The 24,738-nt window shown below is 47.1% G+C and overlaps 1 protein-coding gene and 1 long non-coding RNA gene across 2 annotated transcripts; one reads left to right on the top strand and one right to left on the bottom strand.

Annotated features, from left to right (window-relative positions):
* Nucleotides 1-4,870: 4,870 nt before the first annotated feature.
* On the bottom strand, nt 4,871-9,737 carry LOC138989891 (uncharacterized). The gene is made up of 3 exons (XR_011466049.1): nt 9,366-9,737; nt 5,582-9,012; nt 4,871-5,056 (listed from the first exon to the last, which is right to left on the bottom strand). It is a non-coding gene; the product is annotated as an uncharacterized lncRNA (long non-coding RNA).
* Nucleotides 9,738-9,875: 138 nt separating this feature from the next.
* On the top strand, nt 9,876-23,990 carry GGCX (gamma-glutamyl carboxylase). Its single transcript, XM_005891674.3, has 15 exons — nt 9,876-10,008; nt 10,400-10,570; nt 11,863-12,021; nt 12,503-12,668; nt 15,012-15,090; nt 16,132-16,238; nt 17,561-17,724; nt 18,068-18,333; nt 18,480-18,611; nt 18,961-19,112; nt 19,543-19,712; nt 19,926-20,056; nt 20,553-20,700; nt 20,875-21,070; nt 21,491-23,990. The coding sequence occupies exons 1-15, from the start codon at nt 9,966-9,968 to the stop codon at nt 21,681-21,683; spliced, it is 2,277 nt and encodes a 758-aa protein (XP_005891736.2). The 5' UTR covers nt 9,876-9,965; the 3' UTR covers nt 21,684-23,990.
* Nucleotides 23,991-24,738: the final 748 nt, after the last annotated feature.

Here is a 24,738-nt window from a genome sequence, read left to right as displayed (position 1 = left end):
TTACAGCAGTTGAGCTATCGGGTCTGGTACACCACCACAAGCCTTGGACATACATTGATGTCACTGAGGGAGCTGACCCTTGGCCTAGATCTAGCAACTGTCAGGGAGATTCAGCAGTGCCGATGGTTGGGCCTGTAACCTGTTCGTCCTCGTCTTCACCTTACGGAACTGCTACAGGCTTAGCTTCACCTGTATAAACACTGCATTGTGATCCTTTATCAGAAAACTATCTGGGGGCTTCCCTGGTGGCTCAGTGGCAAAGAATCTGCCTGCCAATGCAGGAGATGTGGGTTCAATCTTTGGTCTGGGAGGATTCCACATGCCTTGGGGCAACTAAGCCCCATGAGCCACAACTACTGAGCCTGGGCTCTACAGCCTGGGAGCCACAACTATGGAAGCTCTTAAGTCCTAGAGCCCATGCTCAGCAACAAGAGAAGCCACAGCAATGAGAAGCTTGCCCACTGAGACAGAGTCACCCCCACGAGCCACAGCTAGAGAAAAGCCCGCACAGTAATGAGGACCCAAAGACAACCATCTGGGAGTTCCCTAATGGCCTAGCAGTTAGGATTCTGGGTTTTCATTACTGTGGTCTGGGTTCAATCCCTGGTTGGGGAATTGAGATACCACAAGCTAGTGTGGCCAAAAAAAGGAAGAGCATCTGGCTACCACCCTCACAAGGTTAAACATTCAGTAAGGTACTGAATGGTACTCAATGAGCAGAGAACAGAAGTCACTGATTCCTTTAGTCAAGGAAGGCTCTATCCCAGGAGGGGAGTGTCAGTCACTTTGTAAGGAAAAGACTCTATGTAGTAGGAGCTGCAGCCAAAGAAGCAATTGGACTATGCTGAAGAGTCTTCTCAGTCCCTGTGTGATCAGACTTGGGCGTCAGTGGCTCAGAGGTTAAAGCATCTGCCCGCAATGCGGGAGACCTGGGTTCGATCCCTGGGTCAGGAAGATCCCCTGGAGGAGGGCATGGTAACCCACTCCAGTATTCTTGCCTGGAGAATCCCATGGATGGAGGAGCATGGTGGGCTACAGTCCACGGGGTCGAAAAGAGTCAGACACTACTGAGCAACTTCACTTTCACTTCTTTCTCCTGCTGCCTGGCAGGCAGGTTCTTTACCACTAGAGCCACCTAGGAAGCCGACTGTTGTGGAGTCTTAGGCAAATCACTTCCCTCTGGGAGCTTTGGTTTCTTCATCAGCAAAATGGGAACAATAATGAAAGCTGTTTTACAGGATTATTGTTAGGATTAAATAGTATGGGTATATATGTCTATATTTCTGCTAAAGCATACTACAAATGAAAAAGGAGACTAGTAAACAAATGGAATGACAGAAGGGAAGAGGAATACAAACAGCCTGCAAAGCAATCAGGCAAGCTTTGCTGTACACTGGCATATACCCCAGTCACATTTATGGCCCTAGTGGGCGGTTGACTCCTGTACCTTTCAGGGGAAAGGCTAGAGAACAAGGAGGAAGCACATTCAGGAGGCTCAACTGGAATTGCTCCTGAAAGATCATAAACCTCTCATCGCCGCCAAGGCCTCTTTTGTCTTCCTCTTTACAGATTGTTACACAACGAGTCACCCCCATCTCTCCCAAGGTGCTCTCTTTCTTTCTGACCTTGCCCTTAGAACTGGAAGGTTCTGCCCTTGGCGATTTTCTGACTCCACCCTCTCTCCTAGAGCAATAGTTCTCTGTGGGGTTGATCCTGCCCTCCAGGGAATGTGACAGTGTCTGGAGACATCTTTGGTTGACACAACTGATGGGGGGAGTGGTGCTACTGGCATCTAGTGGGTAGAGGCCAAGGATGCTTAACTTCCTACAATGTCATGGATAGCCCACGACCCCCACCCCAAAAACAAAGAACATACAGACCAAATGACAATACTGCCAAGGTTTAGAAACCTTGCTCTCCCTAGGGAAGTGTACTCAGTGCCTTTACAGTTTCAACAGCCATTTAAGGACGATCCCCAAATCTGTGAGTGCATGCATGCTAAGTCGCTTCAGTCGTGTCTGACTCTTTGAAACCCTATGGACTGTAGCTCACCAGGTTCCTCTCTCCCTGGGATTCTCCAGGCAAGAATACTGGAGTGGGTTGCCATGCCCTGCTACAGGGAATTTTCCCGACCTAGGAATTGAACCCTCATCTATTCTAGTCTCATGGATTGGCAGGCAAGTTCTTTACCACTAGCTCCCACCTGGGAAGCCCTGAGCTACCTGAGAAGGACCGCCCCCCTCCAAATGCCATACCTCTCTCTAATTGCCACACCTCTCTAATTGCCACTGCTGCCTCTCCAATGTCCTGGACAATCCACAGACACATCCGACAGCCAAACCAAACCCTTTATCTTTTTCCCATGTTCCTCCTCCTGAATAGTACTCCCATTCTACCACTGTCCCAAGTTAGGAACCCCTCAGTTCAGTTCAGTTCAGTCACTCAGTCGTGTCCGACTCTTTGCGACTCCATGAATTGCAGCATGCCAGGCCTCCCTGTCCATTACCAACTCCTGGAGTTCACTCAGACTCACATCCATCAAGTCAGTGATGCCATCCAGCCATCTCATCCTCTGTCGTCCCCTTCTCCTCCTGCCCTCAATCCCTCCCAGCATCAGAGTCTTTTCCAATGAGTCAACTCTTCGCATGAGGTGACCAAAGTACTGGAGTTTCAGCTTTAGCATCATTCCTTCCAAAGAAGTCCCAGGGCTGATCTCCTTCAGAATGGACTGGTTGGCTCTCCTTGCAGTCCAAGGGATTCTCAAGAGTCTTCTCCAACATCACAGTTCAAAAGCATCAATTCTTCGGTGCTCAGCCTTCTTCAGAGTCCAACTCTCACATCCATACATGACCACTGGAAAAACCATAGCCTTGACTAGACGGACCTTTGCTGGCAAAGTAACGTCTCTGCTTTTGAATATGCTGTCTAGGTTGGTCATAACTTTCCTTCCAAGGAGTAAGCATCTTTTAATTTCATGGCTGCAGTCACCATCTGCAGTGATTTTGGAGCCCAAGACAATAAAGTCTGTCACTGTTTCCACTGTTTCCCCATCTATTTGCCATGAAGTGATGGGCCCAGATGCCATGATCTTCGTTTTCTGAACGTTGAGCTTTAAGCCAACTTTTTCACTCTCCACTTTCACTTTCATCAAGAGGCTTTTGAGTTCCTCTTCACTTTCTGCCATAAGGGTGGTGTCATCTGCATATCTGAGGTTATTGATATTTCTCCCGGCAATCCCTAAGACATCCTATACACACAATCAATCAGTTCAGTTCAGTTCAGTCGCTCAGTTATGTCCAACTCTTTGTAACCCCATAGACTGCAGCACGCCCATCTCCCTGTTCATCACCAATTCTCAGAATTTACTCAGACTCATGTCCACTGAGTTAGTGATGCCATCCAACCATCTCATCCTGTTGTCCCCTTCTCCTCCTGACTTCAATCTTTCCCAGCGTCAGTGTCTTTTCTAATGAGTCAGTTCTTCACATCAGGTGGCCAAAGTATTGGAGCTTCAACTTCAGCATGAGTCCTTCCAATGAATATTAAGGACTGATTTCCTTTAGGATTGACTGATGTGATTTCCTTGCAGTCCAAGCAACTCTCAAGAGTCTTCTTCAGCATGACAGTTCAAAAGTATCAATTCTTCAGTGCTCAGCTTTCTTTATGGTCCAAATCTCACATCTGTACATGACTACTGGAAAAACCATAGCTTTGAGTAGACAGACCTTTGTTGACAAAGTAATGTCTCTGCTTTTTAATATGCTGTCTAGGATGGTCATAGCTTTTCTTCCGAGGAGCAAGAGTCTTTTAATTTCATGGCTGCAGTCACTGTCTGCAGTGATTTTGGAGCCCAAGAAAATAAAGTCTGTCACTGTTTCCATTGTTTCCCCATCTATTTGCCATGAGGTGCTGGGACCAGGGGCCATAATCTTAGTTTTTTGAATGTTGAATTTTAAGCCAGCTTTTTCAGTCTCCTCTTTCACTTTCATCAAGAGGCTCTTTAGGTCCTTTTGCTTTCTGCCATAAGGGTGGTGTCATCTACATATCTGAGACACCACTAAGTCTTAGTCTCTCAAATATACCACATCCTTTTCATACAAGCTTCTGCTTCCTAGGTAATGCCAGGATGATCTCTTCTCTGATCCACCTCCAAACTGACTATCTTCTCCCATCCATTCCTTCTATGGTTGCTCCTTATCTTCCTAAAACACCAATTTGAGAATGCAGCACCCTACTCCCAGGGTACAGCCTAAACTCCTTAGTTTGGCATGCCAAGATTGTTCTAAACCTGCTTTTTGAAGATTATCTCTCAAGAGACTCACCTTCCAGCCCCCTAGCCATACTAAATTACCTGTCCTTCCCAAAATAAACCATCCCCTTTTACATCTTTGCTCAAGTGGACTTTTGTCATTGAGACAAGAGAATATCCCGCTTCATTCATCATTGCTTCCATGAAGTCTTCTAGATTTCCCCACTGAAATTCAACTTCTTCCTTTTCTGATCACCATCACACTGTATCTTTTATAAAATCTACAATAAGCTTTACCATTAACTGCATGTGCATGTATGTGTGCCAAGTCACTTTAGTCATGTCCGACTCTTTGCGATCCTATGGACTGAGCCCGCCAGGCTCCTCTGTCCATGGGATTCTCCAGGCAAGAGTACTGGAGTGGGTTGCCATGCCCCTCTCCAGAAGATCTTCCCAACCCAGGGCTCGAACCGGAGTCTCCTGCATTGCAGGCGGATTCTTTACCATCTGAGCCACCAGGGAAGCCCCTGTGGCTCAGATGGTAAATAAAATAAAAATAAATAGTTTAAAAAAATAAATAAAACAAAAATGGAGCCATCTAGTAGTATTTTTAAAATTTTTATATATTTGCTTTTGGCTTCTCTGGGTCTTCATTGCTGCTCTCGGACTTCAGTTGTGGAGAGGAGGGGCTCCTCTCCAATAGTGTTTCTAGTAGCTGCGGCACACGGGATCAGTAGCTGTGACGCTGAGGCCCAGTTGCCTGAGGCATGTAGAACCGTCCCAGTCCAGGGATTGAACCCATATCCCCTAAATTGGCAAGTGGATTCTTAATGACTGGACCACCAGGGAAGTCCGGAGCCATCTAATTTTGAGTGATCCTAGAAAATCTGGCCTAAACTTCCCAATCCACAATGTATTCATCTGGACTGGGATTTGACAGTGGATTAAGAGATGCATCCCCTAAATATTAATAGATCTATGGCTTCCAAAGTGTTGTATCAGGATGACCTAGAAGTGGGCCAGACTTCAACAGCAGGAACACTTGGTGAATCCACCTGCATCTGTGCCCAATAATCTCTACCACATCTACCCCTGCCAATTTTTTTCCTTTAGGATGGTGGTTCTCAGCACATGGTCCGTGAACCCCTGAAGTCTTTAGGGGCAAAATTTACTATAATAATACTGAGATGTTATTTGCCTTTTTAACTGTGTTAACATTTGAACTGATAATGCAAAGAAAAATGGGCAAAACTGTTGGCAACTTAGCAGGAGAGAGACCGTGGTACCCAACTGTAGTAGTAGTCACTGCATTCCTCTCTGCCACACACTTACCACATTTAAAAAATGCCAATGTCAAGTAAGAATACTCTTGGAGCTTCCCTGGCGGTCCAGTGGTTAAGGCTCTATGCTTCCACTGCAGGGGGTGCAGGTTTGATCCCTGGTTGGGGAAGTTTCTCATGCCAGGAGATGCAGCCAAAAAAAAAAGAAAGAAAAAGGGAAAAAAAATTTATAAAAAGAATACTGTTAGTGAAGCAGTATAAAATTATTAATTTTATAAATTCCTGTCACAGGCATACAGATCATTTTACTATTTTGTGTGAAGAACTGGAAAATATAAATACAATACTTCTGTATACCCAAATACAATGATAGTCTCATAGTTGTTCTAAGAAAGAACACTTGTGCAATTAAACTGTGAACTCAACTCACCTTCATTTTCAAACTAATAGATTTTTCTTTGAGTAGTAGGTTCCATACACCCTTAATGTCTCCCTGTTTTTCCTGTACTAACGTCTTGTATTAGTGTGATATATTTGTGACAACTGATGAGCTAATATTAATAACAAAGTTCATGGTTTACATTAGGGGTCACTATTTTTTAAATTTTATTAAAAAAAATCTTTTTTATTTATTTTTCATTTGGCTTTGCCGGGTCTCAGTTGCAGCACACTGGGTCTTTGATCTCTGTTGAGCATGTGTTGTATGGATGCTCAACAGAGTTGAGTGTATGGATTGCAGTTGCAGTGTATAGATTCTAGTTCCCTGACCAGAGATTGAACCCAGAGCCTCTGCATTGGGAGTCTTGGCCACTGGACTATCAGAAAAGTCCCTAGGGTTCATTCTTTATATTATACATTCTATGGGTCTTGATAAATATATAGCAACATGAATTCATCATGACACCATTAGAGTATCATACAGAATAGTTTCACTTCTCTAAAAATCCTCTGTGCTACATCTATTCATCTCTCTCTTCCTCCCCCACAACTTCTGGAAAACATCTATCTTTTTGCTATCTCCAAAGTTCTGCCTTTTCCAGGTTATCACATGGTATGTAGCCATTTCAGATTGGTTTCTTTCACTTAGCAATATGCATTTAAGATTCCTCCATGTCTTTGTGGATTGACAGCTCATTTCATTACTGAATACTCCATCATATGGATGTGCTAGTTTATTTTATCCATTTACTTATTGAAGGATATTTTGGTTGATTCCAAGTTCGGACAGTTATAAATAAAGCTGAGGTACATTCCTGTGCAGGTTTTGCGTGGGCATAAATTTTCAGCTCATTTGAGTAAATACCAAGGAGCACAATTGCTGGATCATATGGTAAGAGTATGTTGAGTTTTGTAAGAAACTGCCAAACTGTCTTCCAACTGTTTTGTATTCCTACCAGCAATGTAAGCAGAGTTTCTGTTGCTCCATTTCCTTACCAGCATTTGTTGTTTTCAGAGCCTTGGATTTCTAGAATCTCACTGTTGTTTTTATTTTTTGGCCATGCTGTGGGGCTTGTGGGATCTTAGTTCCCAGGCCAGGGACTGAACCCAGGTCATGAAAGTGAAATTGCCCACTGGATCACCAGGGAATTGCCAAATTTGCAATATCCTAATAGGATATTAAGCATCTTTGTTTTTGCCTTTTTTCTTTTAAAATGAAGTACCATTACTTGAAAGGACATTGGACAGACGAACTATGATTATTCAAACTGGTGCATTTAGCAAATACTTTATCAAAAATGAAAGGAACCTCTCCATTCAAGGAAAACAATAGATGGTATTTGTTGCCAGTGGTAAAATTTGAGCTTTCAGGTGAAAATTAAAATTTGAGAAAACTTGTATCTGCCACTATGTGCCTGGCAGCTTCCCAACACTTAAGAAACTTTACATTTAGAAGAGCTGCACAGCTTAGTTTTTAGATGGTCAGTATTTTCCAAAGGACCATATGTATGATTTTATAAAATTGTCAGGAGTAGAAGATCCATTCAAGTGCAAGATATACCAACAATTTTTTTTTAACTTTCTATTTTATACTTGAGTATAGTTGATTAACAGTGTTGTATTAGTTTCAGGTATATAGTAAAGTGATTCAGTTATACATGCACCTGTGAAGTGAAAGTGACAGTGACAGTCACTCAGTCGTATCTGACTCTTTACAGTCCATGGATTTCTCCAGGCCAGAATACTGGAGTGGGTAGCCTTTCCCTTCTCTAGGGATCTTCCCAACCTAGGGATCCAACCCAGGTCTCCTGCATTGCAGGTGGATTCTTTACCAACTGAGCTATCAGCAAAGTCCATACACGCATCTACTCTCTCTCAAAATCTTTCCCCAATTAGGTCATTGCATAATATTGAGCAGAGTTCCCTATGCTCTACAGTAGGCCTTTATTGGTTATCCATTTTAAATATAGCAGTGTGTACATGTTGATTCTAAAGTCCCTAACTGTCCTTCCACTCATCCTTTCCCTCTGCAAGATATACCAATGATTTTAATGTGTGTATTAGTCGCTCAGTCGTGTCCGACTCTTTGTGACCCCGTGGACTGTAGCCCACCAGGCTCCTCTGTCCATGGGATTCTCCAGGCAAGAATAGTAAAGTAGGTTGCCATTTTCTCCTCCAGGGATCCTTGGCCATCCAGGGATCAAACCGGGGTCTCCTGAATTGCAGGCAGATTCTTTTAATGTCTAAGACACCCAGGAAAGCTTGATTTTAATATAGTAGAGTGTAAAGTTCATTATGTTTTCCAGTCCCACATCTGATTGCACGCATGCTAAATCTCTTCAGTCGTGTCTGACTCTGCGACTCCATGGACTCTAGCCAGCCAGAATCCTCTGTTCATGGGATTCTCCAGGTAGGAATACTGGAATGGGTTGCCATGCCCATCTCCAGTGGATCTTCCCAACCCAGGAATTGAGCCCTTGTCTCTTATGTCTCCGGAGAAGGCAATGGCACCCCACTCCAGTACTCTTGCCTGGAAAATCCCATGGATGGAGGAGCCTGGTGGGCTGCAGTCCATGGGGTCGCTAAGAGTCGGACACGACTGAGCAACTTCACTTTCACTTTTCACTTTCATGTATTGGAGAAGGAAATGGCAACCCACTCCAGTGTTCTTGCCTGGAGAATCCCAGGGATGGCAGAGCCTGGTGGGCTGCCGTCTATGGGGTCGCACAGAGTCGGACACGACTGAAGCGACTTAGCAGCAGCAGCTCTTATGTCTCCTGCCTTGGCAGGCAGGTTCTTTACCACTAGCGCCAACTGGGAAACCCCCACATCTAACTAACTTTTAAAAAAACAACCACTTGTAAGTTTAGGTGTAGTATCAAAGAATATCCACAATTATCTAAAGAGCCTAATAACATACTTCTCTTTTTACCAACAGTATCTGTGAGACCCGATTTCCTTCATATACTTCAATCACAACAGATGGAATGCAGAAACAGAAAGGAGAATCCAGCTTTCTTCAATTAAGCCAGGCATTAAAGAGATCTGCATGTAAAACAATACTATTCTCATATATTTTTTTAGTGTGGAAAATATATTTTTTCATAAAAATGTTATTTATGTAAATATGTAATGGGTTCATGACTTTTTTTTTTTCCTTTTAGTAAATCAACGCATATTTCAAACATTTCTCAGGATAAATTTACAATAGGGTAAATACGGAAAAATATAATCTATTATTCATAAAAAGCTCTTTAGGGTTCTCAATAATGTGTGTAGCAACATAAAGGGGTCCTGAGACTAAAAAATGTGAGAACCCCTGCACTAAGATGCCGTCCTCTGATCCTGCTTGTCAATTCCAGGGCAGAGAAACAATGAAAAAGCTGTTCAAGACTCACCTTCCCCAACCAAACACACTCTATTTACTGCCCCTACTCTGCATTCCTTCTGCGGTCAGGTTGTTCCGGTTTTCCTGCTGCTTTCAAATCTCTGGTTCCAGGCCGGGACAGCCCTCCCCGGTGCATCCTCAACTGGGCGGGAAACTCCCTGGAAAGAGTCTGACTTTTGCGCCCGCACCGTTCACAGATCTGCAGCGACCTAATAGGGGCGGGAAGGGACCCAGGGAGGTCGTGGGCGCCCAGTCTTCTTTAGGTTGAGAGAGCGGAGAGGGCTAGGGAGGCCTCAGGGACGAGACTAGGTACTTGACAGAAAAGAGACAGGTCCGCGTACACCTTCACTCCACGGTCACCAGGGAAGGCGGGGTCTGACCACGCCCCCTCGCGACCTCGTTGCCCCGCCCCCAGACCCCTCGTTCCGCCCTCTACCGCCAAGCAGGGAGTCCAGCGCGGCCGACTAGGGCCCTTCACGACAGTCCTGGCGCTTTCCGGCCGGCCTCGTGCGTGCTGATGTGTCGGGGAGGCGGGGCTTAGGGGAGCCGCCCCTTGCGACGCCCCCGGGCTCGGAGGTTGTTGCTGTGGCATATCTACCTCGCAGAGGCCATGGCGGTCTCCGCTCGGCCCGCGCGGGCCCCGCGGGGCTCAGGTAGGCTCAGAGCCCCGCCTTGTGGCGCATAGAGAGGGGCGCAACTTTCAGAGGGGTAGGGCAGGGATGCCCTGCGGAACCTGGGGAAGGGAGCCTCGGTTGGGAAGGGCTTTGTAGAGAGAGTTTGCAGTCTTCTGTTTTGGGGTGGGTTGATGACATTCAGGACGCTTTGCGATTAGGGGGCTGCAGTCTGAGAAAGGTTCTGGGGCACTGGGGGATCCTGGAGGAGGGGCTGCACTGCAGGGATGTTTCGAGCAGTCAGAGATCAGTGGGTGAACCCAGGTAGGCAGAAGCCCTAGACGGAGATTTCTCTGATTTGAGAAGGAGTCTGTTTTAAAACATCTCCATTCCCATACGTGCACGTGCAACTCTCTCCATTTATTGGTTGCAGACAAAGTAAAGAAAGACAAGGCTGCACAGACTTCAGGGCCCCGTCAGGGCAGCCGAATGGGGAAACTGTTGGGTTTTGAGTGGACAGATGTGTCCAGCTGGGAGAGGCTGGTGACCCTGCTGAATAGACCCACGGATCCTGCAGGCCTGGCAGTCTTCCGTTTTCTCTTCGGTAAGTCCAGTGTCTGGGAGGTGCCAGCATGGTTGGGGGTGAGAGAATGACAATGGTTCCTTGTCCATTTCTTGGATACTTTCTTGTTTAGTGGACTAACCTTCCTTTTTCTAAAAGCTGAAGTGACTAATATCCTGGAAGAACTCTTTGTAACCCAGTTTTGTCTCCTCTGATTAGGGCTTGGAGATCAGAAGTGCTTTGATCCAAGGCTACAGGAAATACAGAGACAGGGGAACAGGAACCCATTTTATTTGTGGAATGAAGTTTTCCAGTAACTACGCTAAGGACTAGACTTCAGAGAAATGGCAGGGGTGACAAAGCAGCCATTTAGGCTGTGACTCCCTAATCCAGACCTTTCTAACTCATAGGCCACAGCATGTATGTTTGGAATGGGTTACAGACATGCCGAGATATTAATCTACCTAACCCAGTGGTTCTCAACTGGAGACGCTTTTACTCTCCAGGGTACATTTGGCAATGTCTCTAGACGTTTGTATTTGTCACAACTAGGTGTGGGGGAAGGGGAAGAAGTGGTTACTGGCATCTACACAGAAATCAGGGATGCTGCTGAATGACCTATGAACCACAGGGTAAACCTCCAGCAAATAATTAACCAGGCCAAACTGAATTGTCCTGGGGTTGAGAAATCCTACCTTAATTTGGAGCTGGCTTCCTGACCTGAGTAGCCCTTCTGTTTACCCTAGTGTGCTGGCCAGATACTGCTGTGCCAGGAAGTAAAAGAGGTTGAGGGCGCATCACCCCAGAGCACTTTGTGTAGCCAATAGGACAGACCTTTACAAACATGACTATCAAAACCTGAATAGCTTCGATAGCACTTTGTATGCTTCTTTCATTTAATCTTCTCTGAGACCCTGCAAAATATTATGAGCCCCTTCTCACAAATGGGGAATTGGCTCAGGGAGGTGCAGTGGCTGACATCCCACAACTGGCACAATGCCTAGCACAGAGTAGGCACTCAACCAATTCTCAGGTGGCACGAGTGGTAAAGAACCTGCCTGTCAATGCAGGAGATGCGGGTTCGAACCCCGGGTCAGGAGATCCCCTGGAGGAGGAAATGGCAACCCACTCCAGTATTCTTGGCTGGAGAATCCCATGGACAGGGCTCCAGTCCGTGGGATTAAAAAGAGTCAGACACGACTGAAGCGACTTAGGAAGCATGATTATTGTTGAATGAATTATTTCTGGAGCTGGGTGTGCCTGACTGTATTCCAGTATGTTCCATGGTTGCCTTTGCTGAGGCCTATCGGCACCTTCTCTCTCTGCCTTCTCAGGGCTGATGATGGTGCTGGACATACCCCAGGAGCGTGGTCTCAGCTCCCTAGACCGAAGATACCTGGATGGCCTGGAGGTGTGTCGCTTCCCCTTACTGGACGCCTTGCAGCCACTGCCACTTGACTGGATGTATCTGATCTACACCATCATGTTTCTGGGTGAGAGAAACTGCAGGAGAGACGGGCGTATTGACTGGCCTACTTAATACACAGAAATCCGAAGCATGCTGGTGAATGACCAGGGTCTTGGGTTTCATTTTTATTTTTGGCTGTGCCACATGGTTTGCGAGATCTTAGTTCCCTGACTGGGGATCGAACTTAGGCCCTTGGCATTGAAAACACTAAGTCCTAACCGCTGGACAGCCAGGGAATTCTCTAGGTTTTCTTATTTCACTTATTCTATAACTTATAATTTCATCCTGCTGAAATTATAAGCAGGATATTATAATATCCTGTGTGTCATCTGAGCTGTGACCCCTTAACTCTTTTTAAAATATTGAAATAACATTTAGTTGAAATTTATTTTTATCTGACTGTAAAATGTCTGATGATTTTCTTAACCCCACCCATAGGCTGTCCCAGGGGAGCTGGGCCTGTGGTGACCCTTTGACCTTTTAATCTTCTCCCCTACCAATCCCAGGGGCACTGGGCATGATGCTGGGCCTGTGCTACCGGATAAGCTGTGTGTTATTCCTGCTGCCATACTGGTATGTGTTTCTCTTGGACAAGACGTCGTGGAACAACCACTCCTATCTGTATGGCTTGTTGGCCTTTCAGCTGACATTTGTGGATGCACACCACTACTGGTATGAGTCTGGGGGAACGAGGGAGGGGTTGGCTGTGTCAGGATGGTCACCAGAGGTAGGGCCCAGTAAGGTCCTAGCACTTGTCCCAGCAAGCATATCTTCAACCGTGCTTTGCAGAGTAAACATAACTTGTAAACAAGCAAAGGTGACTTGGATGGATTCCGGAGGGGTGACGGTCAGCGAGGTGGGAGTTCTGAGGGTGACCACAAGCAGAGTGGCTCCATTCCCACCCCTTCACTCTTTCCCTATCTCCCCAGGTGCCTTGATCTGTCCACTTCCTGTAATCCTCTTAGAAGAAGAGAAGACTAAAGCCAGACATAGCTATTTTCAAATACTTCGAGGGTGGTCATGTGGAAGAGGGAGCAGACTTTCTCTGTGAGGGACAGAATTAGAGCCAAGAGTAGACACTGATGTGGGGCAGAGGCATGTCAGAAGGAGAGGGCCCACCAGGGCTGCTCAGCAGTGCTGTCCCTGGAGGAGGTAACCCTCCCCCACCTCTGGCTTATGTGACCATCTTTCAGGGGAGGTGGAAAAGGGATTTGGAGACAGGGTTGCAGAACTGATGATCTTTAAGGAATCCTTCTATTACTAAGTGAAAAGCAAGTATGAGCTGTCAGTAACATGGGCGTGGAAAGAAAACCTCAAACACTGGATTTGTTAGTGATTTATCAGTCATTAATCACATGTCAATCGTCAGTACACCTATGCAGATATCCCCTTTTTGTAAACCTTTACATTCATTCAGAGTGGCCAGCTCTCATCATAAAGAATTGAGAAGTAGTTGGGCTTTCTTGGAGGCTCAGATGGTAAAGAACCCTCCTGCAATGCAGGAGACCCAGGTTTGATCCCTGGATTAGGAAGATCCCCTGGAAAAGGGAATGGCTGGTATTCTTGCCTGGAGAATTCCATAGACAGAGAAGCCCTGATGGGCTACAGTCCATGGGGTCACAAAGAGTTGGACATGACTGAGTGACTAACACTCTTTGACAGAATACCCCAGAAAATCTCATTTTTGTAATTTTTGCACAATTTGAAAAAATACCGACTGATCATTCACTAAAGGCTTTCCACATGCCAAGCACTATGCTAAACATTTTTGCTTTTTCCATGTTATAACCCCGTGGTTATAACATGGAGTTCCCATTTTATAAATGAAGAAATTAAGGCTTACAGAAATAAAGGATTTGTCTAAGGTCACTGAGCAGTTAAGAGGCATAAATGAGACTCCAGGTCTCCCTAGTGGCAGACTCCAGTGCTCCTGAGCACAAGTATAATAACCTGCCCCTTTCCTGGCTTCTCTGCTCATTCTGTGTCTTCTTGAAAACCTGCTTTGCTTCTGCCTCCCCAGAATACATCTAATCTTAGTAGCCTGGTTTTGTCCATTCTCAGCTAGATCCTAGCATCCAGGTCTGTGAAATGTCAGTTTGTCTTGAAAACTGAAACTTTGCTTTAAATGCACTATGTATATTTTCATACACCAGCTTTGTAAACATTCCCTGAAATTCCTTGTTTTTCAAATTTAGTCCTATTTTAGCACTGTAATCTTTTTTTTTTTTTGCATATCAGTGATTCTTTCGGAGAAGGCAGTGGCACCCCACTCCAGTACTCTTGCTTGGAAAATCCCATGGATGGAGGAGCCTGGTAGGCTGCAGTCCATGGGGTCGCTAAGAGTCGGACATGACTGAGAGACTTCACTTTCACTTTTCACTTTCATGCATTGGAGAAGGAAATGGCAACCCACTCCAGTGTTCTTGACTGGAGAATCCCAGGGACGGGGATCCTGGTGGGCTGCCATCTATGGGGTCGCACAGAGTCGGACACGACTGAAATGACTTAGCAGCAGCAGCAGTGATTCTTTATGCCCTTGTCCCATGCAGTGGATGGGGTGGCAGGTGGAGCAGGGGGAAGTACACCTCCCCTCATGCAGGTAACACGAGGTCAGTATATACTAGTCTTACTGCCAGCTGCCCTGTGGCCATGGGGTGGGGAATGGAGGGTCTACAGCCCCTTTCTTCTGGAGCTAGCGTTGTAGTCTTTTTCCTGGTTTATGAGGAGACTAATTTGCTAACTAACAGATGTTAAACACTGAATATTTTGTTGTTGTTATAACTCACTAGTAGTTACGACTAGTAGTTTCTGTTATGACTTGAAATGATCGTTACAAGGTGCTCAAATAATTCGAAAGGGCCTCAGAGAGAACTGAGAAGATGTGGGAGACGTCCTAGAATAGAGAGATCACTACAGAGATATCCTGGAATAGAGAGATGATTACATTTAAAAAGCAAGGTAGAAATGGGACTGGACTAAGAACCCGTCCCCTACCGTTCTCCCTCTCAACTGCAGGTCTGTGGATGGCCTGCTGAGAGCCCGGAAGCGGAACGCCCACGTGCCCCTTTGGAACTATGCTGTGTTGCGTGGCCAGGTACCAGATTGCAGGAGAGAGGGGGTGTTCTTCACAGCCGTTGGCAGCATGGCCGCCCACTGCCAGACTTCACTCTGCTTGGCCTCCCTGAATCTTCTCCTCCTCCTTCCTCCTTTTTGAAACTCAACTATTTAAAAAATTTTTTATTTATTTATTTTATTTTTGGCTATGCTGGGTATTCGTTGCTGCATACGAGTCTCTCTTTAGTTGTGGAGAGCAAGGGCTACTCTTGAGTGCTGTGCCCCAGTTTCTCATTGTGGTGGCTTCTCTGATTGCAGAGCATGGGCTCTAGGCAAGAGAGCTTTGTGGGCTCTAAAGTGTGGGCTCACTAGTTGTGTGGTGCATGGGCTTAGTTGCCCCTCAACATGTAGGATCTTCCTACATCAGGATTTGAAGCCATGTCCCTTGCATTGGTAGGTAGATTCTCATCTACTGGACCACCAGGGACATCCCTTTTTCCCTTTTTGCTGGAAAGCTGGCCTGGCTTCTCCCTGTTTTCTAATCTAAGCTACTTCCTAATCTCTGGGATCTCTCACCTTGTCATACAAAGAAAGAGCTTTATTCCCACTAGATTAGAATCCTCATGAAGAAAGAGTAACCTCTGTGCTTCATGACTTGCCTTCAAAAGTGAAAGTAAAGTGAAAGTGTTAGTTGCTCAGTCCTGTCTGACTCTTTGCAGCCACATGGACTGTGGTTCGCCAGGCTCCTCTGTCCATGGAATTCTCCAGGCAAGAATACTGGAGTGGGTTGCCATTCCTTTCTCCAGGGGATCTTCCCAATTCAGAGATGGAACCCAGGTCTCCTGCATTGTAATCAGATTCTTTACTATCTGAGCCACCAGGGAAGCCCGACTTTTCCGTCCTGACTTTGCCTAATACTGTGCCTGATATCTGTAGGATGTTAGGTGAGTGAACGTCTGAGATGAATGAGTAGATCTCGTCTCTCAGGCCCTGGACTGAGGTCAGAACTGATTTGTGACTGTCTGTGGAGGATGAGGCTCTGACTTTGTGTGAATATTCGTTTTGCATATTGTGTTTGCAGATCTTCATCGTGTACTTCATTGCGGGCATAAAGAAGCTGGACGCAGACTGGGTGGAAGGCTACTCTATGGAATACCTGTCACGGCACTGGCTCTTCAGCCCTTTCAAGTGAGCGGCAGGGCAGAGGCCTAGAGCGGCCAGGTGCAGGGTTGGGGGGCTCACCTCCTTCAGGTCTACGGTCCTAGCTGCTGCTCCCACTTTGCCTAAATTTGCTGCATGCTTCACTCTGTCCACTCATCTCCCTCTTCAGCAGAAGGCAGAGTTGATGATGTCAAAAGATCTAGGCTTAGCTGCCCCTGGGAGACTTACAGCATGGGCCGGAATGAAGGGAAAAGAAATAAAGGAAAGGGAAGTGCCAGCACTAGGTGACTTGGAGAGTGAGTCAGTGCCCCAGCAGTTGCTGTGATGGGGCCTCTGTCCTTGGGTGGCTGCCCCAGCCTCTTGCCCAGATTCCTCAACTGGCATGCCAAGATATGGACAGTCAGCTCCCCTTCCCAAACAAAACCATTGTTAATAACTCTTCCCAAAGCAGAGCTGCTTCTCTCTGACTTCTCTTTTCCTCCCATCTCTTCTTCCTTTGGCCTTCCTTTTTTTAATGTTACTTTTGACTGCGCTGGGTCTTTGTTGCTATAGACTTTCTCTAGTTGTGGCAAGTAGGGGCTACTGTCTAGCTGTGGTGTGTGGGCTTCTCATTACTGTGGCTGCTCTAGTTGCAGAGCATGGGTTCCAGGTGTGTGGGCTCAGTAGTTGCAGCGAGTGGGCTTAGTTCCTCCATGGCTGTGGAATCTTCCCAGACCAGGGATCGAACCCGTGTCCCCTGCATTGGCAGGCGGATTCTTAACCACTGGACCAACAGGGAACTCCCTTCTTGTCTTACTTTGTACTCTTCCCTCTGCCCTGACACTTCCCAGTTCCGGAAGTTTGACATCATTATATCAGCCCAGCGTTCCCCTTTTAAAGTTTCTCTTCTGGTATACCTCCAGGAAGAACCTGCCTTGCACAACACACACACTGCTCAGTCAAATTTTGCTCTGGGAGCTCTGCCCTTGCTTATTACTTAGGGCATGTTGAAAGAAATTGGACACCTGAAGTATGTGAGATTCCCTGGTGGCTCAGATGGTAAAGAACCACCAGCCTGCAATGCAGGAGACCCAGGTTCAATACCTGGGTTGGAAAATCCCATGGACAGAGTAGCCTGGTGGGCTGTAGTCCCTAGGGTCGTAAAGAGTTGGACACAACTGAGCGACTAACACTCTTAATTTTGTGGGAATGAAAAGGGGTTGGAAAACCCTCCCAGAGGATGTCTTTGGGTGGAGTTCTCTACCCTTCTGCCGGGGTGGATCATGCAGCATGGAGAGGGTAGCAGAGGTGCCTCAACTGTGAGTATTCCATGTGTGCTAGTGCCTGAGCTTTGACCCTGGTGTCTGCAGACTTGTGTTGTCCGAGGAGATGACGAGTCTGCTGGTGGTGCACTGGTGCGGACTGCTGCTCGACCTCTCAGCCGGTTTCCTGCTCTTCTTTGATGCCTCAAGACCCATCGGCTTCGTCTTCGTGTCCTACTTCCACTGCATGAATTCCCAGCTTTTCAGTATTGGTCAGTTCCTATAATCTGGTGGGAAACAGGAAGCCACAGGTGTGCAGGGGAGGGACGAACCAGCAGCCCGTGTGGCAGGGGGAGACGGTGACAGGAACAGGAGCTAAGCTGAGCCGGACGTCATCTCTGAGAGATGGAAACAGATGGGAAAGCGGCCCAGGGCTTTTGGGCTCAGCTAGTATGTTTTGTTTCTGTGGGAAGTAATAGGCTCCAGTTGAGAATTTCTTTCTTCATAAGTGAAATACCTGGGAGAGGCTGCCTAGGAGAAGGGGAGGTGTGGAGGGGATGAGCCACGTTTTCCAGCCCAACTCCTGAAGTGCTGATTTCTTCCCCGCTGTTCTAGGCATGTTCCCCTACGTCATGCTGGCCAGCAGCCCTCTCTTCTGCTCTCCTGAATGGCCTCGGAAGCTGGTAGCTCACTGCCCGAAAAAGCTGCAAGAGCTGCTGCCCCTCAGGACTGCCCCTCAGCCCAGCACTTCCTGTATGTATAAGAGGAGCCGGGCCAGAGGCAGTCAGAAGCCAGGGCTGCGCCACCAGCTGAGCACTGCCTTCACCCTGCTCTACCTCCTGGAGCAGCTCTTCTTGCCCTATTCCCACTTCCTCACCCAGGTGCGTGTGGGCTGAGGGTCCGCTTGGATAGTGGTGGAGGGGACAGTGCTCAGGAGAGAAGCGGGCAGGTCTGGGGACCTCTCTGGGCAGAGGACAGCATTAGCATGAGGAGCATGGAGCTGATTCCCACCACCCTGCCTCCTCAGGGGTACAACAACTGGACCAACGGGCTATACGGCTACTCTTGGGACATGATGGTGCACTCCCGCTCCCACCAGCACGTGAAGATCACCTACCGTGATGGCCGCACCGGTGAACTGGGCTACCTCAACCCTGGGGTGAGATGCCACTAACTTCCTGGCCTTCAGAGGCCCCCTGGAGCTTTGGGGTCTGGTCTCTGTGGGTCCACTTTGCCCTTTCTCTGGAGCCAGGTGGAACCTTCTTTTGTGGGGGTTGAAATGGGGCAGTGTCATTCACGTCCCTCAATTGAGATGAGACTTAGAAAGGTGAGTACCGCTAGCCCAGCGATGAAAAAAATTCTTCCATAAAGTTTTTTGGTTCTCATTTTTTTTTTCTTCCCTGTCAAAACTGGCAGCAGACAGGGATCTTTTTGTGCCTTCGGCACTGCATGACATGTCTGGAAGCTCAATAACAACGAGGTGGGACTAATGTGGGGGTTTGGGGCAGGTATTCACACAGAGCCGGCGTTGGAAGGACCATGCAGACATGCTGAAGCAATATGCCACTTGCCTGAGCCGCCTGCTGCCCAAGTACAATGTCACTGAGCCCCAGATCTACTTTGATATTTGGGTCTCCATCAATGACCGCTTCCAGCAGAGGTGGGCAAGGGGAGCAGAGAAGGGGGAAAACGTGAAGTCCAGCTTTTTTTGGCCCAGATGACTAGCCTGTGCTCCTCAGTGTTGTCTTGCTTGCAAGGCTGTCCACTGGTGCATGTCCCTGTTGACCTGGTTGTGGGCATAGCCGATTGCATCCAGCAGAGGGCACCGTCATCCCGAAGAAAAGGGAACTCATTCTCTTAGAAACTGTTAACTCTCCTCAGGCGGCCACTAACCCCCATTCTTCCCAGTGCTCCAGAACCTCTTTCCCCTCTTCTGTTTCTCTGTCCCCAACTGGCAGTAACATGCTGACATAGGCTGTTTCTTCTTTCTGGAAAACCCTGTTTGTTCTATCCGGGAACAGTGATGAACAGAACTGGAAATTGCAGTATGTAGGTGGCTATGGCCTTAGAACATGATTTCTTTCCCTAAGGATTTTTGACCCTCGTGTGGACATCGTGCAGGCTGCCTGGTCGCCCTTCCAGCGTACACCTTGGCTGCAGCCACTGCTGATGGACCTGTCTCCCTGGAGAACTAAACTACAGGAGATCAAGAGCAGCCTGGACAACCACACCGAAGTGGTCTTCATTGCAGATTTCCCTGGTATGGAAGAAAGCACAAAGGCTTTGCTGTCTCCTTTCTGGCCTCCTAGGCCAGGGACACAGTGTGTGATGGAGCCGGGAGGGTCTGCTCCTGGTGGGAGGCTGGTTTTTGAAACCCGAGGTGAAAGTGCTGGTGAAGGTGTGATTTCTCTGTTCTGACTGGGAGTGAGTTCACGCCACCTTGGGGTGGGATGGGAACTCTTGCCCCTGGCAGGGCTGCACCTGGAGAACTTCGTGAGTGAAGACCTGGGCAACACTAGCATCCAGCTGCTGCAGGGGGAGGTGACCGTGGAGCTGGTGGCAGAACAGAAGAACCAGACTCTTCAGGAGGGAGAAAAAATGCAGGTATTTGGCTTGAATTAACAATGATAGAAAACTTTTGATGAGTGTAGTTGATTTAGTATAAATGCAAAATCCTTTAACGTAAGAGTAACACAGTGGGAGGCTTCCCTAGTGGCTCAGTTGATAAAGAATCCACCTGCCAATTGCAGGAGATGTAGGTTCAATCCTTGGGTCAGGAAGATCCCTTGGAGAAGGAAGTGGCAACCCGCTCCAGCATTCTTGCCTGGAAAATCCCATGGACAGAGGAGCCTGGTGGGCTACAGTCCATGGGGTCACGAAAGAGCTGGACATGACTTAGCGACTAAATAACAACAATGCAGTGGGGCTGAAAAAGCAAGGGCCCTGGGGGCTATAAATAGCCTCATTCAGGATTCTAGAGGTCAGTTCCTTTGGATTCCAATATATAAGAAAAAAGATGGAGGTGGGGAAGTGGAGGGAGGCCACAGGCTGGCTAGCGAAAGGCTAGAGCATGAGAGATGCATTTCTTCCCCCTTTTCAGTTGCCGGCTGGTGAGTACCATAAGGTGTACACAGTGTCGTCCAGTCCTTCCTGCTACATGTACATCTACGTCAACACTACAGAGGTTGCACTCGAGCAAGACCTGGCGTATCTTCAAGAATTGAAGGAGAAGGTGGAGAATGGAAGTGGTGAGTATCTGAAGATTTGGGCTGAGAGAGCCCACTTTATAGGAAGTCGGGGTCATGATCGAGGATCTGCCCACTTAACGAATGAATTTGAAGCTTCTAGCTGGGGAAAGAGGAGTTCTAGAAGAGAGAATGCTCTTTTCTCAGTGATTCCTCTTTTTGCCCTCTTCCGGACAGAAACAGGGCCTCTGCCTCCAGAGCTGCAACCTCTGCTCGAAGGGGAAGTCAAAGGCGGCCCTGAGCCAACACCACTGGTCCAGACCTTCCTTAGACGCCAGCAAAGGCTCCAGGAGATTGAACGCCGGCGAAATGCCCCTTTCCACGAGCGACTTGTCCGCTTCTTGCTGCGAAAGCTCTTTATCTTTCGCCGCAGGTAAGCTTTACTGTATAGTACTTTGTTATCAGATGTTTGCAGGCTGGGTCACTGTTCTCTGGTGAGAGTAACATTAGGGACTCTTTCCCAGGAGAGGACAATCCAGTGCTAAACTTCTCCCTTTTTCCTCTCTCCTTGCTCCTCTCCCTGATTGATTGGGAGAGTAAATGGTATGTCTGATGGGCACTGTCTTGTTCCGACTCAGCTTATTTCCTGTGCGTTATTCCTACCCCACCCTGGAATCCTCAGTCAGACTGTGTGAAGAGTGGGGTGCCCTTCCAGCTGGGATGGGGGTGTCTGGGGGGAGATTCTTATCTGTGGGTGAGAGGCCAGATGACCAGGTGTCCTCTGAGGGCTTTGGCAGGATTGCCTGTGTTGAAATAGGAGTTTGGACAGCTGGCTATTTCCCATCTTTTTCAGCTTTCTCATGACTTGTATCTCACTTCGAAATCTGGCATTTGGCCGCCCTTCCCTGGAGCAGCTGGCCCAAGAAGTGACTTATGCCAACTTGCGACCCTTTGAGCCAGCGGGAGAGCCGAGTCCTGTAAACACAGATTCTTCTAATCCTAACCCTCCTGAGCCGGATTCTCACCCTGTCCACTCAGAGTTCTGAGGGAGGCCAGATGTGGAGTACAAATGTGGCAGCAGCCAGTCACAGGACCATTACATAGGCAGTGGACATGTGAAAAAACTACTTCAGATTTTTTGTTTTTCCTCCATATCCTAGCTATAATAAATTCAGAGAGGATAGATTAGAGGGACCAAGGAAATAAAGCAAGGATAAGATTTATCAATTCCAAGGTTGAGGGGCTTGGGCAGTGGGGTTAAAAAACAATGTGAAAATGTCTTTCAAGGGGTAAGAATCAGGTTTAAAGTGACTTGCTCCTTGCCAAAAGAGAGTTAATGTTCCATGAAAATAACAGCTGCTGTTAAGTGCTTGCCCTATACAGGCACTGTGTGAAGCCCTGTGCCAGCGTTATTACACTTATTCCTTAAGAGCCATAAGCCTTATTTTGTGGTTGGGGAAGCTGAGGCTGAGGGGTAGTATAATTCGCTCAAAGACATATGCCTAATAAGAGATGGACTGACTGATGGTCTGAACCTCAAGTCTGTTTGGCTTAAGGTCTTGCACCCTGCCTCTTAAAATTTTCAGAATCACTGACAGTAATTCTGAAATAACATAGCTTAAAACTTGTCTGATTATAAAGTGTGATTAGGATGGTGATCAGGTTTTAGATGCAGGGTAATTTTCTCTTCACTGCAATTTTGATTCTTTTTTTTGTTCCTATTATTTATACAGCCAGTTTTTCACTAGGGGTTATGAGCATAGAATAGCAGAGAGTTAAACTGATAACAGAATTTAGATGATTAATAGTGATATACATCTAAAAAACAAGCTTAGTATTTAGCATTATTCTAGTTTTCAATGAGCACGAGGTGATATAAAGTGAGATTTAACCAAATGTAATGAAATCAGGGGATGTTTACAGTCATGATGTATAAGATTTGGATGTGATTCAGGAAGATCCTAAATTCTGTGAAAATTCAAAGGCCTGGCACTGGCCTAGGAAGTGAGAATGCATAATTAGCAACAGAAACAAACAAAAAACAGGCCCTGTTTGGGAACCCTATTGGGAACCCTGTGTGGAGGCAGAGACCGGTGGCAGCAGGCTGGCAGTCCCAGTTACTTTGATAAAGGATTGCATGTGTTTTCAGCCTTCTTTTCCCATGCTCCACTCCATCCAATCTCAGGGTTCTTTCCGAGGCGGCTGCTTTTCACCATACACACTTGGGTTGATTATGTCCGCTCCATGGTTTTCAAGGATGCCGCTGCTTAGATTTCTTTCCTGTGCTCTAGAACTTTATCTAGCTCCACCTGGCTATCCCAGAGTTTTTAACTGTCATAAACGGAAGATGCATTCATCCACAACTGCTTATTACCGAATGGCAGCTGTTTTTTGATTCTTCCATTTTCCTTCCATTTCTTAAGATTTCAAGGCCCGTCAGTTCTACCTCTTACTTTTTGGACCTGTTGAACTCATCTCTCCTACCTCTGTCCTTTCAGCCTTTATACTGGAATCCAGTTAGAGACAGATCAGAGCAGGGCTGCCAGGAAGTTATGCAGGTCGGGCCTAAGTGCACTCAACTGATCCAAGTGGAGCCTGGCAGTAAGTTCCTGTGATTCACACAAGGCATTTTGTGGGTTAGAGATAGCTACGGCACAGGGCACGTTGCTAAGAACCATGCGTGGGAAACACTGGTTTTCAGTCCTTTTGCAGATACCCTCAATGACACAATATACCTTGGCACTGTGTCCTTTCCCATAACTGCTGCCCCACCCTTTTTACTTGGTGAAAATAATAAAAGTAGTTCGTTTTGGAAGGGAACTCTTCCAGTATTTTTCTTGATACAGGCAAGGATGTTACTTTCCCCCAACTGTTAGTGTACCACCTGTCTCATTTTCCAAGTGACAATGTTGTGGGTACCTAATACTGTTCAGAAAAGCTGTTCACTGGAGGAAATCTGGGTTCTCCAGGTTTCAGTATTCAGACCCTGGTAATCAATGTTTGTTTAGCCAGAAGGCTTTGCTTCCTACCATAGGCCAGCATTTAGGTCTTTTGTCCCTGACCAGTGTCATCGCCAGAGAAGGCAATGGCACCCCACTCCAGTACTCTTGCCTGGAAAATCCCATGGATGGAGGAGCCTGGTGGGCTGCAGTCCATGGGGTGGCTAAGAGTCGGACATGCATGCATTGGAGGAAATGGCAACCCATTCCAGTGTTCTTGCCTGGAGAATCCCAGGGATGGGGGAGCCTGGTGGGCTGCCATCTATGGGGTCGCACAGAGTCAGACACGACTGAAGCGACACAGCAGCAGCAGCAGTGTCATCCCCCTTGAAACTGTAGAAAAGTATGATTTTCAACTTAAACGTGACATGTTTCACATTCCCTTTCATTAGCACTTTATGCTTTTGATTCTCAAGCTGTAACCATCACAGTTTCATGCCTTTGCACCTACTAGCCTCCCTAGGCTTGTTAATCCCCAACCTCTACCCCAGGTCTAGGCAGAGGACAAGCCACCTTTGTCACTCTCCTCAGTCTGCAAGCTCCTTGACAACAGGTGTCATCCTAGTAAATGCTGAACCAAACCTCAAGGCCATTATTTCTCTGGTGCTGCTTCACCAGCCTACAGATGCTTCATCCTCACAGTCATTATTTGACCATGGTTCACTGCAGATGGTGATTGCAGCCATGAAATTAAAAGACGCTTACTCCTTGGAAGGAAAGTTATGACCAACCTAGATAGCATATCAAAAAGCAGAGACAGTACTTTGCCAACAAAGGTCCGTCTAGTCAAGGCTATGGTTTTTCCAGTGGTCACGTATGGATGTGAGAGGTGGAATGTGAAGAAAGCTGAGCGCCGAAGAATTGATGCTTTTGAACTGTGGTGTTGGAGAAGACTCTTGAGAATCCCTTGGACTGCAAGGAGATCCAACCAGTCCATTCTAAAGATCTGTCCTGGGTGTTCTTTAGGACTGATGCTAAAGCTGAAAACTCCAATACTTTGGCCACCTCATGTGAAGTTGACTCATTGGAAGACTGATGCTGGGAGGGATTCAGGGCAGAAGCGGACGACAGAGGATGAGATGGCTGGATGGCATCCCTGACT

This window comes from Bos mutus, chromosome 11, assembly GCF_027580195.1.
Source record: "Bos mutus isolate GX-2022 chromosome 11, NWIPB_WYAK_1.1, whole genome shotgun sequence".
Taxonomy (NCBI): domain Eukaryota; kingdom Metazoa; phylum Chordata; class Mammalia; order Artiodactyla; family Bovidae; genus Bos; species Bos mutus.
This window is presented reverse-complemented; position numbering and strand designations above follow the sequence as displayed.